This window comes from Epargyreus clarus, unplaced genomic scaffold, assembly GCF_041222505.1.
Source record: "Epargyreus clarus isolate Ecla_fem2 unplaced genomic scaffold, WU_Ecla_fem_2.2 ptg000019l, whole genome shotgun sequence".
NCBI lineage: Eukaryota > Metazoa > Arthropoda > Insecta > Lepidoptera > Hesperiidae > Epargyreus > Epargyreus clarus.
The window spans coordinates 5253795-5268161 of NW_027332227.1; the positions used below are offsets into that span (position 1 = coordinate 5253795).

At 36.3% G+C, this 14367-nt stretch overlaps 3 protein-coding genes across 17 annotated transcripts in view; 2 read left to right on the forward strand and 1 right to left on the reverse strand.

Annotated features, from left to right (window-relative positions):
- Vha100-2 (V-type ATPase subunit a family protein Vha100-2) overlaps positions 1 to 1201 on the forward strand; it is a 28300-nt gene extending 27099 nt beyond the window's left edge. For all 3 annotated transcript variants that reach the window (XM_073083906.1, XM_073083905.1, XM_073083907.1), the window contains exons 14-15: positions 222 to 393; positions 964 to 1201. In XM_073083906.1, the coding sequence (XP_072940007.1) occupies positions 222 to 393; positions 964 to 1060 (269 nt within the window). In that variant the 3' untranslated portion in view covers positions 1061 to 1201. The remainder of the gene's footprint in view (positions 1 to 221; positions 394 to 963) is intronic.
- A 538-nt stretch (positions 1202 to 1739) lies between these two features.
- On the reverse strand, positions 1740 to 10733 carry LOC140750409 (tetratricopeptide repeat protein 21B). The gene is made up of 12 exons (XM_073083908.1): positions 10571 to 10733; positions 8040 to 10108; positions 7417 to 7702; positions 6740 to 6933; positions 5977 to 6369; positions 5486 to 5590; positions 4676 to 4847; positions 3603 to 3801; positions 3172 to 3375; positions 2751 to 2849; positions 2285 to 2403; positions 1740 to 2024 (listed from the first exon to the last, which is right to left on the reverse strand). Exons 2-12 carry the CDS (start codon positions 9960 to 9962, stop codon positions 1786 to 1788), a joined length of 3933 nt encoding a protein of 1310 aa, XP_072940009.1. The 5' UTR covers positions 9963 to 10108; positions 10571 to 10733; the 3' UTR covers positions 1740 to 1785.
- A 2019-nt stretch (positions 10734 to 12752) lies between these two features.
- LOC140750442 (uncharacterized) overlaps positions 12753 to 14367 on the forward strand; it is a 111316-nt gene continuing 109701 nt past the window's right edge. For 3 of the 13 annotated variants that reach the window (XM_073083957.1, XM_073083968.1, XM_073083967.1), the window contains exons 1-2: positions 12760 to 12916; positions 13539 to 13727. In XM_073083957.1, coding sequence (XP_072940058.1) covers positions 13626 to 13727 — 102 coding nt within the window. In that variant the 5' untranslated portion in view covers positions 12760 to 12916; positions 13539 to 13625. Of the gene's footprint in view, positions 13077 to 13529; positions 13728 to 14367 lie in introns of all 13 variants that reach the window. The other 10 variants (XM_073083959.1, XR_012103213.1, XM_073083960.1 and 7 more) reach the window with 10 other exon arrangements.

The window sequence follows — 14367 nt, forward strand, 5'->3', positions numbered from 1 at the left end:
TTTGTTTTTGTTTACGTTTTTCCTATATTTATATATTTCCAATCAGTTCTGATACAATCCACTACATGATTGGAAATGTAAGGGCAAATCCGTAAACAAATACCAAAATAGTATTTTTTGTAAAAACGTAAAAACTCATACTAAGGGTACTGTAATAGATAGATTTCCCATATTTTCAACATTTGCCTAATTGCATAGACTAATTTGATTTATTTTTACAGAGTTATCCGAGGTGCTGTGGAACATGGTCCTGCAGATGGGGCTGAAGGACCACACCTACGTGGGTGCCATCAAGCTGTACATCATATTCTGGTTCTGGGCGCTCTTCACGCTCGCCATCCTGGTCATGATGGAGGGGCTCTCCGCCTTCTTGCATACGCTACGTTTGCACTGGTAATATTGCAATTTTATTTTATACTAGCTGACCTGGCAAACTTTGTACTGCCTCAGAATTTATTTATGAAATATATTTTATATTTACTCACCTTTTTAAACCTTCCCTGGAGTTCCACAAATTATTCTTAACTAAAATTAACCAAATCGGTCCGGCCGTTCTCGAGTTTTAGCGAGATTAACGAACAGCGATTTTTATATACATAGATTTATTCCCCTAGTTTTGTTATGAAGTGACATTAGCAAATTGATTTAAGACTGTTATTTTCAAGGAAAAGGTGTACCACATAATAAAAATTAATTATCAGTTTTTAAAAACACTTGTTACCTTGATCAGCTTAGAATACTCACTCAATAACATATTCATATGTATGTGACCAAGATACCCACGACACGGAGTAATCTTATTGTGGGACTTATTAGAAAGCGTATTTGAAAAGTCTCTTTTTTAAATAAATAAACGCAAAGTTTAAAATAGCCATAAGAAATACTAAAAAGACAATTTTATATAACTCAAGTTCACATATCAAAATGTGTGGTGTACTTTAAAAATATGTTTTAAATTTTCAGGGTGGAGTTCATGAGCAAGTTCTACTCCGGTCTGGGGTACATCTTCCAGCCGTTCTGCTTCAAAACGATCCTCGAACAGGATGCTAAAGAAGATTAAAAAAATATTATTCTAAAATAAAAGCTTAGAGTAGATTGCAACAGTATTTTATTGTTTAACAATGACTTTGTGCTACAGGTCTTATAAAGGTCACAATGCATACATTAAATTAATTATGAGAAATATATTTGTGCATATTTATCTATTCGTTTCACTTATATTCGATATTATTATATAAAAGTTATTCCCTCCAATCTTTATTAAATCATTTCAAGGACACGTAAAAACGTCATAAAGGGTTTCCATATGGAAGTTCAAGCTAATATCGTCATTTCAGTTTTTTTTCTCACAATGAGAAGGATTTAGGTCGTAATCTACGACACTAACACTTACGGCTTGCGCAGACAGCTTGTGCAATTACAGCTTCATCGTTAAAATCAGAATCAGTGTTTAGGATGATGTATAAAGAATATAGCTACTCGTGAATATAATTACTAAAAAAAGGTGTACTTTTAATAATAAATGCATTATACACACGTGTTTTCATGCATACGAGATACGTTTCCAGGCTCGTATTTTTGGAAGTTCTCTGTTCATCATTTCAAATAACATGTACAAGATTTCATTAATATAATAATTTGTCCCTTTATTCTGATTAATTGACTGTAAAAAGAATTGATTAAATAAATTTAATTACAGTGATATATGAGAGTCTTCTCAAAAATAATACATATCAAAAATAATGCATCACATAAGTACAACAGATTATTACAATTTAGATATAACTATGTTCTCAGATTAGTCTTAGCTTTTTCAAAAATCTCCTTCTTTATCTTAGGGTACTCGGGGTGCAGTTTCAAGATGTGACGACACACCACAATACATTCAGGGTATTTCTTGAGTTTCAAATAGGCGTACGCTAGTTTATATCCGACGGCGAGATCGGTCTTGCCTGTGTGAATCCACGCGTTATCGTAGTTATGCGCTGCGCTTTTGTAGTTTTGCTCCTTTTCAGCTAAATAACCTGAAAAACATTCGCAACTTTAAATTGTATACCAAGTAACTAGTTACGAAGATAAAAGGTCCCAAATCTATAATAGCAGATATTAATTTAATTTATTTACGTCATATTATAATTATCACCTTACGTATATTTCACCAGTTTAATTAGGAAACAAATCCAGTTTTAGAAAACTTCGATAGATTGATTCAGAATACTTGTGGCGCCATCTCTTGAGAAATTGGCAAAAATATGTAAATATAATAATAGTAATAAATAATTACCTAAATATTGATAAGCAGTGGCGCAGGAGTTATTGTGATTCAGGACTTTCGTGAGCAGCTCCTTAGCAGCATCCAGTCGCCCGGAACTGATTTGGTTGTCAGCAACTTCCAGCCAGCATCTTTAGCAGAGATATTTCTTCTATACTAATGTGCTACATAGATCAAAGGGTATATGGGCAGTCACGGATCAGATTAGACTCGTCGCGGCTTAAGATTCGATCCTCGACACTTTTTAGGTGCCGGCAAAATATCATAAATGGTACACTATAAACCTTTCTTTGAATTGTCAGATTCCGAGGCGGCAGGTTTTTAGCGGCAGTCGGTCTTATAAAACCGACAACATAAAATTCGGTAATAATTGTCGCAAGTTTTGTAGAAAAAGTTACCAGCAAAGTAATTAATATTTTATTTCGTTGGTAGAATGTAACATGGTATGATAAAATTTGAGAACAATTGCTGTACTTGCCTTTCCAATCCATCTGCTTTCTCAGGAGTCCAAGGTATTGATGATATGGTCCTCTTCAATATGTTTTTAGCGCGGGTAGGTTGTTTTATTATGTTGTATCTACAAAATTACATAAATTACTAAACAAATGGACCTAACTTGATGTTGATAACTAATGAATGTATTATTGAGGACGTCTCAAGATGGAGCCAATTATTTTTATGCAATTCCATGATATGGGCATCAAATGAAAGTATACGGAAAAAAAGCTTGTTTATAAAAACTTCAATAGATGTTAGGAAAGTGCACATATAAAATCAGTTGTTTTACCTATAATTTTCTGTACCTTACAGCCAGTACACAGCGACACTATACTTATCTTATTTTAAGCCCACCCCAGAGATGACAACTCCCATCACTTTACAACTACTTTTACACTTACGCATTAGCAATAGCCAAGATCAGATAGGGATCGTCCTGGTACGTTTCATCCGTGGCGAGTGGCAACAGATCTTGCAGCACCTTCTCGGCTTGCGGCTTCTGTTTGGTAGCAAGCTGCAACAACGCTTGCAATGCCTTCCTCTCGTTGGGTGCCACCTCTGCTAGCAGCTTCTCTGCCGTTCGTAGCGCCAGGACGCGTGTATCACTGCATGGAAACGTATGTTTAATTTATTTAAAAGCTTACACACATCCATTCATTCTAAATACCCTATACAAAATTACACCAATTTCATAGTAATGTATAGTGAACGTAAATGTAGGTAGATTTGTTTCGAGCACATACGTCACAAAATAGATGCGAGCGTTAAGTCGGTGTTCGACTAACGGCAAAGAAAGACGTGTACGTGCATAGACGTATTTTAGAATACTCACGATTCATCCGCAGCCAAGAGCGCATCACCAAGCGAAGCAGGTGTAGATGTTGTGGGGGTATGATGTGCGAGACACAGGCGCACCATATGCGCAGCGGCGCGGCGGCCTAACGTAGATCGCCGCGCGCGGTTCAGTTGCCGTAACGCCGCATTCGCTGCACCGCGACGCGCCGACCACACCCCCAAGCAATACTGGTACCCTGGAGATCAAAGTACATATCGAACTTGAGTTATATGCTGAACGAGCTTTTGCCCGCGGCTTCGCTCGCGTTAAGAAGTAATATTATTATTAACTTAGAAGATTTATACAAACTTTCATACCCTATTTTATCCCCTCGGGAGTAGAATTGATCAAAATCCTTTCTTAGCGGATTCCTGCGTCATAACATCTACCTGCATGCCAAATTTCAGTCCGATCCGTCCAGTGGTTTGGGCAGTGCGTTGATAGATCACTATGTCAGTCAGTCACCTTTGAGTTATATATATTTAGATAATGACCATCAATGGCTTTTGAAATCACCACACGTACGCCGGCTTATATAGATAATTGGTTAATAAATAAAAATATAACTATTTACAAATTTTAAACTAGCTACAATATACCAATTGGTAACTCTTTGACTCCGTAAATTGCTACGTGAAGCGGTTTTGTGATTTTATTAAACCACACATAAGTTACAAAGTGGAATTAACCGTATACACAGACGCCTACGCATACGCACACATAATTTATATTTTTCAAATTAATATTTAAGAGGAAATTAAAGCATAAACTTCAAATCTTTGTATTAACTATAATGATGGCTTAGCTCAACTGCGTTTAAAGTGGGTATTTGCTATCTCTATTCCATAAAGAAACAAGATGCTGGGTGGTTTCTAATCCACCTATAGTAGACACCCGACCAGCAACCCACCTGGGTCATCCAGGTCCACCAAAGCTGCCTTCGCGGCGTCCAGGACCTGATGTGGCTCAGGTGACGCTGGGCGGCTTCTAATCCACCTGTAGTAGACACATCACTAGCAACTCACCTAGTTCGTCGGATTTCGTTAGTAGCCACGTGTCTATCAACCCACCTGGATCATCCTGGTCCTCCAGAGCAGCCTTGGCGGCGTCCAGGGCCAGCTCCGCGTCGGCCAGCTTGCCGCGCCGCCACTGTACCTCCACGAGCTGCGCCAGCGCCTCCCAGCTCGTCGGCTTCACTGACAGGATCTGGCTTAAATGACGTTGGGCGGTTTCCAAATCCACCTGTGAAACGAATTTGTTTTTTTTTATAATATAGAGGTAACAGACCATCTGATGGAAGGGTGCTCATGCCGTCCATGGGCACCTGAAATCAACCCCAGATATGATTAGATTTCTACCTGAGATCTTACCACACCCTTCAAAGCAGAACACAGCTTCGCTTAACACTGTTAAGCAGAAATAAGTATGACTGTGGTGCCGCCAGAGTTGAGCCACAGCGGGTTCTATCATGTTTTTTTTAATAATTAAAATACGATTTTTTTGATATAAGTTTTTTTTTTTTTTTTTTTTTTTTTATATATAACCTAACGATAAGGCAGACGGGCTACCTGATGGAAAGCAGTCACCGTCGCCTATGGACATTTGCAACACCAGAGGAGTCGCCAATGCATCGCCGGCTTTGAAGGAGAGCTCTTTTTACACCCCTCTTGAAGAGCCCCATGTCATAGTCCTGAGGGAAGTGCAAGTGTATCCGCACTACTACAACTACGAATATAAAAGGAAAGTTTCAAAATACTCCAGTTTATTAGCAAAACGGTTGTTTTTATTACTATTACTAGCAGTAAAAGTAAATTAAATAATCACACTATACTGGTGCAATCAAAAAGGCAATAGAGATAATGTGAACCAACAAATGTTACCTTACGAAATGCAAGATCAGCCATCATCACCGCTGCCGACTCGTTATTAGGATCCGCGTTTAAAAGAACGGCGCATGTCTGCTCACATTTATCTGGATTATTCATCTGACAAAAAAAATACATTTTATTTAAGGTTTATTTAAGTAGCATAAGTACCATTATACTCATCTGCTAAATTCTGTAGAATTGAAGAATGTGTCAAAAGTTAACATTGCTGGTATGAGTGTACTATGAAAAAGTGGGTGATTCATTTATAGTATAAATAAATCTAAAACATACTGAATCAGTTCCAACTATAATTTATTTATGAAATTTTATAGAGGCCAATGACGATGGACCTAAAGACAAACCTACGTCGTACGTACGTTGTACATTTCTACGGCACGGCGCCGTACCTTTGTAATCTACGACGCCGTAACGTGTTTATTGAAGAGACACAATTATCTATAACCAACTAAAATCAAGAGTACTGTAAATTGAACATTACACACCTGTGCAAACAGCTTAGCAAGCGCCAACAAAATCTCCGGATCTCTCGGCGAATGTATCAACGCTTCAGAGTAGAGATTGGCTGCAGCTGCCGGCTCTTTCAACGACTTCGCTTTCGCCAACAGACCGAGAATCATCGACAATTGCCGTTTCTCTTCAACCAAATCTCTTCTCGAATCTATTTCTACCCTTTTCACAATCGCTGTTTGCAAATCCTTCGCTTCACTGAGAATCAAATGCGTATTTCCCGCGGATGGATTCTTCAGCTCTCGGGCCTTCGCTTGTGTGAGCAGCAGTCTGATTCTACGCTTCATAGTAGGTATATCTTTTTCTTTATTGTACACTTGGTTTAAATCGAATGAAATAGTTGAATCTATTTTGTCGTACATTTTTAGCTGTGGATAAATGTAAAATTATTTAACAAAACGTATATCCCTTTGAATTAATTAACATATTCTAACCTTCACTTAATATTAGATTCTGAATATTATTTACCTTAAAAGAGCTGCGTGTGTGTGTAAGCTCAGGGGTAGCGGCGCCTGTTTGGCCGACCTCAGGTAGGAATATAATCTTATCTGGGGTTCATTACAGATGTCCGTGGGCGGCAATAGCCACTTACCATTACGGCATGCTCGTCTGCTACTCCTATATTATCTAGAGACTACTAACTAATTTAAATACACTAAAACAAAAACTATCGATAAGCAATAAACTTTTGCTTTTATCTTTTCTTGTTTGCTATTTTAGTGCTTATATTGATCAAACCTTGATCAGAAGTTCCAGATGTTCAAATTTAAGTTCCTCATCATTCAGCTCCTTCAGTGCATTTTCGTAGTGTTGTGTTGCCTTATCAAATTCATGCATCTTTACCAAAGCTATTCCCAATTTCTTTATTAAACTTATATCTTTGGGATTCCCTTTCAGCGCCATCTCGTACGAATCGGCTGCTGATACTGGTTCTGAAATATGAAATGGGAATACACAACCAAAATAATATCATTAAAATGCCTAACTTGATAGGGATCAAATCCTTAAGTATATTTAATGACTATCTCAATCATTCCCTCACGCGATTTTGGATAATTATGGTCCATTGGGTACAATCGTTTGAGCGATAGTTGCTACATCTACCTTTGGTTGAGCTGACTAGTTCTTTACACTACTGCCCTTCAAGCATCCAATGTTTTGCTTAAGAGACCGACAAGCATTACACATTTGATTTTATTCGAAAAATCTGCCAATCGAAAAATCAGTACATCTGTACATATGCATACGCTACTAAATAGTCGCTGAGCAGTTAGACAGTTGCTTTGACAGATGCATTAATCATTACTTGATCACTAAAGCTCTTTAGGGGATAGTAGTCAATAGGAAACTACCCACAACTAATATAAAAGGAAAACCATTGCAATTTATAACCTATATCTTAATAATAGACTTACCATGAATAGACATATACGCATCACCCATCATAGTATGAGCATCAGCCATTGGATGATTCGTCACTATTTCCTTAAAGCAAGTTGTAAACATTGCTCTATCGTCCTTTTCCTTCAAGTAGATGTGTGCCATCTTACTATGAGCCTGGAAGTAGTATGGTTGCCCCGGTTTCACCTCATTCAGAATGTCAATGGTGCCGTCAACATCACCCTTCCGCAACGCGAGATCCGCGCGTGCTATCGTCAAACGACTTTCCTCTGATGTATAAGAAAATTCTTGTATAGCTTCCTGTGAAAAATTTTAAACCTATAGTTAAATATTTACACATGTACTGTATTATAAAATATTGTGTTGTCTCATGTTTTCCTTTCATTTTTCAAGTTAATCTTTAGATAACTACTCCTGTTTTATTTGAGATTGGTTAAAGTTGTGCAAGAGCAGAAATATCTACTTTTCAGATACTAATGACTTTCTAGAAGAAATTACTATGAACACTACTAACTAACTTTCTTTAGTCCTCAGGAGTGGCAGTGCATCTATGATCTGCTTCAGGTAGAACTTGTTCTATACACCTATCCACTATCTACAAGTACCCAATTTACTTATAATATTAGTTTAAACATACCTGCATTGTTTTCCCAGCCTCGCCGAGTTGCCCCAAAGCAGTCTGCAATTCAATAATTTGCAAATACAAAGTCGCCTTATCTATTATATTAAGCTCTGGCTCCTGAAGTCTGTTCATGCTTGTTGTCCCCTTGGTAGTTATTTGAAGAGCCGTGTTGAAACTTACTAGAGCATCTTGCAATTGCTCAGAATGTTTCAATATCACACCATTCAAAAAATGGTACATAGCACTGTCTCTGACTTTGAAATTGTAACTCAAACACATCTCCAAACACTGTGCTGCTTTCGAAAAAGCTTGTTGTTGTACATAAATTTGAGCTAACAGTACTTGGTAACCCGCATGAGTGTTATCCAAGTCACCAATTTGTTGGGCCAATGTTTGTGCCTCATTGGACAAACCAAACAAGAACTTCAGTTTAGCTAATTCGAACAGAGCCGGTATCAAGCCAGGACAAGCATTGACTATGGAGCTTAATATCTTCAAACAGCTGGACACCGAAGCATCTGTTCCTTCTTGAGAGTACAACAAATACCCTATGATGACAAATGGTTTCTTCGGTAAATGTTTCTTGTACTCCTTGTAAACTTCTAACAGGAAATCTGGGTCTAGATCCTTGACATAGGATAGACTGAGTGGATTTAAATCAGCAATAGCTATTTGATATTTGTATGCCTCATTGAGAAATGTCATTGCAGCTGAATTTTTACTATTTAACTGTGCTGATATTAAATATAATATAGGGAACTTATTGTTGCCTTGCATTTCAAACAATAATTCAACTTGCTGTGCTATTTGATCAGTTGGACCATGTTCAAACATTTGACAAAGTGTTAGCCCACAAAGAGCTGTTATAGAGTTGCTATCAATTTTACTGGCTGCTTTGAAGAAAGTCAATGAATCCTTATATTTCCCTTGTAACAAACATTGGTAGCCAACTTCTGTCAAATATGCCACATTATTAGGATACAGTTCTGATGCATACTGTGCAAATCTGTACACTTGGGAGAGAACAGCACTGGATCTACCACAAGCTTTAGAAAAAATCTGAGCTGTGTTATAAAATTGGTAACCATTATGCATTTCTTCAGTTTCAAGAACCATAAAAAATCTATTCAACTGATCGACCACTTCAATATAATCTGAATTTTTACACAATGCAATAAAAATTTTAATTTTCAAAGCTTCTATATTATCTGGATCGATCGAAAATATTCTTTCTATTGTATCAACAACTGCATCCCATTTTTGCACAGCGAAGTCATTTTTGAGTTTCTCCACCAGTGGGACAACTTGTCCAGGGCTGCTAACAATGAGTCTATCGAGTGTTAGGTTAGAAGCTTCAAATTCTCTGCTAAAATATTTAAATTTCGCAACACCTAATTGTGCATGTATATTTCTGTCACTCTTATTGAGGGCTAGATCAAAGCAATCCAATATTGATGTTTGCATTTCACTTTTATTCATGTACATATCATTCCAGCCTTTTAAAATAATTGCATCTAGATTATTAGGGTCTTTTCTTAGTGATTTATTGATATATTCTGATGCTTTTTCGTATTTATCTGCGAGGGATAGAAAAAGACCTGCGTAGTAAAAAGATGTAGCACTAGCTTGCTTCCTTTCCTCTTTCAGTTTCGCCTCCAAGGTATATAAATCATCTCTTTCTGTGTTGACAAGTTTGTAGCTGTACAGAAGAGTCATAATGACTGCTAACTGCAGATCTCTATCTGACTGTAGTGGTGTCAGCTCCCTGATGCCTTTCTGAACCTGTCCTTGCAATACATTTGTTAACCCATTGTAAAATTGAAATTCGTTAGTATCTACAAACTGTGTAGCAGCTTTCTCTGCAATCTTTTTAGCTTTACCATAATATTTTTCTCTTAAATAATAATGTATGTTACATCTGTCCCACACTATATCCATTATAAATGTAATATATGATACTATTCCAACTGAAGAGTGACTTTAAGGTCCTTATACTGGTCTATATTGTCTTGATAGTATTTAGCCAGAAAATGACACTGGCAAGTCACATCCAGCTTGTTTTCCAATGCGTAAGTAAATGCATGCTGTTGAATAAAAGACATTAATTTATAAAAAGAAAGTTAGATTTTTTAGATAAATAATTAATATATCGTTCTCTACAACAAGTTTCATCAATTATCCTAATTATTATTATTATGTTATATTATTTTTCTTATTTAATTGAGAATAAATTTATTTGTATGGGATATTGTAACATAGGTATTCTTATTTCTTAAAAGTGATCTAAATATCTCAATGCAGGGTTTTGATTAAAAAGTTTAGGGTATTATTCCTTAGCCAAGTATAGATCACCTTTACCCACCATATCAAATTTACATAGAACTCTCAAGCATGTAAGTTTCCCCAAAAAGTTTTCTTTTGACAATTAAAGCAAATGATGATTAATCAATAAGCTTATTAGAGATTTAAAAAAAATAATAATAGACACAGGAAAGGCCATAATTCATACTACAGAGCTTTTTTGTGCTTTAATAAGTCTTACGTACCTGTGCTAAAATCTTCCCGACACCTTTCCCTTGGAACTCCTTAGGCACCTCCGTGTGAACAAACGTTATATGCTTTCCTTTCTTCTCATAGTTTATTATTGCATCTATAAGGCATATTAGATTAATATCATTGTAGACGGTCAATAAACAGTAAAATAATAATTCTTACCGGTTTTCAAAGACACAACAAACTGTTGCTTGGCAACATTGTTGACAACTTTCAACGCTTGGCTTGAAAAAGCTCTGGCGCGAGTTATCATTCCAGACATTACCTAGATATTTATAAATAATTGAAAATACAACAACACTGTGCCAATTTATAGCAAAAGTATCGATTTAAATATATGTTTTGATACGATAATTGCGCATTTAAAATTTAATTTGACAATTGACATTTGACATTGACATGGCATTTCTTTGATTACTAGATGTTGACACTTATTTTTTTAGTATCTTATTAAACACCAAAGGATTCAGACTCTCGCGGCCAAAATATCTGTAATGTAAAATAATAATAAAGCTCATGCACTACAAAATCATTATCACATAGTTACTAGAAGGTTGATTTAACCCTATTGACTAAATAAATATAAGTATTATAATAAAATTGTTTTGTGTTTGGTGGATTTGCCGTATTCAGACACAAAATAAGAACTCATACCTCGGTAGTATACGTTAAGAATTATAACCGTTAATATAATAGTTACACAATACTATTTCACTGATACCCATAGTTGTCTCTGATTCTTCTTGGAAATGGGTCATAGTACTCATGGTTCATAGTACATCACGATCACAAAACTCAAACTGGACTTTGGAATTGGAATTTTGGAACATTATAAACCTCTGATAAAGATATGCTTTTTCAGGATGTGTTCCTTACATATACTAAAGGGGCAAATTATATTTCATTAACAATATATTACTTGATCAAAAACGACAGGACCTCGATCTCTAATCGTAATTTGGGAAGCTATTATACGAGTATCTTTATCATAAGGACACAGCGAGCCTATAACCAAGGCCCCCGATGTGAGATGGGCCCCGAAATGCCAATATTTTTGCTTACACGTCCCCTTGGGCGACGGAATTTTTGTGCACCCAGAGACCCCGCATTCCTTAAAAGGTCCTGGTGGGAAGGTAAGATTCATTATGCTATCATTGCATTACAATATTGATATGCTAAAGTCATAAGCGATAGGATAATTGAAAATTTATTTTAGAAACCTTACCGTCTTATAATAATGTAATTAATAACATACTAATTATAATATTGTAACATCAGAAATTGTTTGAAATTAGATTTAAGTGGTTATTTCATAGTTGTCTCTCAACTCCGTTTTAAGCTCACAACTTACAAAACGACTACTTTCGTGACTTAACATTTTTTTGCATAAAGCAGTAAAATAATATCAGCTACAAAGTAATTGTAACGTTCTAAAAAGGTTAGCTAATCCGATTCTCGTTGATTTCCCGTTACCTATTACAATACAAACATGTTGATTTTAGATTTTTAATTTTTTACGTACAGTAGCATAGTCCGCGTAAAGCTGCTAGTCCGCTCTGAATATAGAAATGAATCGCGTCGCCATAGCAAATTGTATGACTTGCTCGCAACAACTTCAGAGCGGACTAGCAGTTTGGCGCGGATTATAGGTAATTAGTGAAATAAACCACTACATATTAGATGGTCACGGTTAAGGTCACATACCTGGAATTGACCAAATATGTTGTTATCCTACATGACTAAGATGATGTACACCTTACCACTAAATTCAACCAAAACCTTGCGATTTTCCTCTTACAAGGAGATTTGTGAAACTCATTTTCCGGAGTTAGTAAAACAGTTGAAAGGACAAAACATTTTGAGTTACTAATTTAGTGTAGTTATAGCAAGTGGTTCATAGAATATATTAAGAACTATATGAAATATCCCATAACTTATAAGTAGTGAGAACTAAAGGCTATGTAAATGACTATACATTTACAACGTACTTTTTAGTTTCTCTTTATCGCCGTGATGGGCTGAACCCCGGTATGGAAAATGAATAGATAATAATTATTTTACGAATACATAGTTATTTTATTAAAGTGAAATAAATAATGTAAGATCGCCGTGCAAGCCTGCGCCAACGCACAGCACTCGCTAAGTCGCTCAGTCCCAATGTCCCCTAGACCTCACACCCCACGACACGACCCAGTCGCACATCGAGCGCAGTGCGCGCTGCGCGTGCGCATAATACCAAATAACACCGGTTTCGTGCGCGCTTGACCGCCAATACAAGCTCGATCACATGTGAAAAGTGAAGGTCGTGTTTATTAATCGACACCTGCCGTTATTTTTACGTAATTGACGACATATGTGCTTAGTGAAGTTTAGTGTTGTAATACGCACGTCCTTATAAAACCGGAAAAGGATGACCATATTACGTTATCCATTGTTTCGGCTTTTCATTTAAATGCGATGTTGTAATTTAATAGACAATAGATAAAGTACACAAAATAGGTACACATACAAATGCTATAATAAAAATGCAATAACGTAGTACCGTCACAATATCTTCACATATTACTTATTCAGGGTTGTAATGAAGAAGCAAGCAGATTCAAAAGCAAAAAAATATAAATAATTACATTTAAAATAATTAAAAATTATAGTACTTATTCGTTTCAATGTTTAACAATCCTTACACATAATTAATTAATGCACGACATAAAGCAAAAAGCGTGCATTAGTTAATTACAAATTACGTTGCAATTAAACCTTGGTTTCCCTATTTTATGTTACTTTACATTAACTTTTTGTTATAATGTTATAAAAACATACATATACAAGGTTTAACGGATTTATTATTCAAATAAAAGCCGTTTATTGCCGCTTCTCAAAGTATACGTAACGATATTATTTTCAACTTTTCACGAACTATTTTATAACTGCTCCGCAAAGTAACAATAAAAGTATTTTCAGGTGGTTTGTAGTACAGTTGAGTGATTAGTTAAATGATTAAAACAGATGTGACATTGTTTACTGCTTGGTGTCCGTGGGAGCGAGCTTATGGGGCAATGTGTGTCCCGGGACCATCCGGGCGCTTACGCGTTCTCACGTCACTATGATGCAGAGAGCCTCGCCAGCAGTGTCAGCGGGTCTGCGAGACGAGTGAGTAACACATTTTTTGATTATGACGTCATTGCGTAAAAGATACGCTGAAATGTATCTAAAAGGAATATTGATAATTCGGAAGGCTGCTATGGGTCAATGCCTGAAAATGTAAAGCCTGCGAATGTAAAGTCTCTCTTTTACCTACTAGCTTTTAATTATTATAATTGATAGCATAATTATGAAGTTACCATCAATATCCTTTTGCTATACTTATAGATCCAGGCAAAGATGCGTTATGTTATTAAACTCCGAATGGGCTCATACAAAATCACCAACACAAATACGTACTCCAAACAGATGACTAAGTCTAAACTCATTTATCTGCCCTGGGAGAGATCCTGGGACCTTTTGCACGTCCGACCGTTGTATTGGTCGTTGCCCCACGCCCACGTGGTCTTCGTATTTCTACCAACTTTGAAAAGGTAGTTCGGCTTTATGTATTTTTTGTCCATGTTCTCCTATTCTTTGTAATTTTACAAGTCAGGTTTTGATTTTATTAATTCAATATAATGGCACATTTGAAACCTTGTCTTTATTTCGTATACTTGCCTAAGTTATTTTTAATAGAAGCTTTAGGGAACCTGTTTTCTTTAGAAGGAAGTCGATTAAAATATTTTTCTACCCACCTCCGGTAATT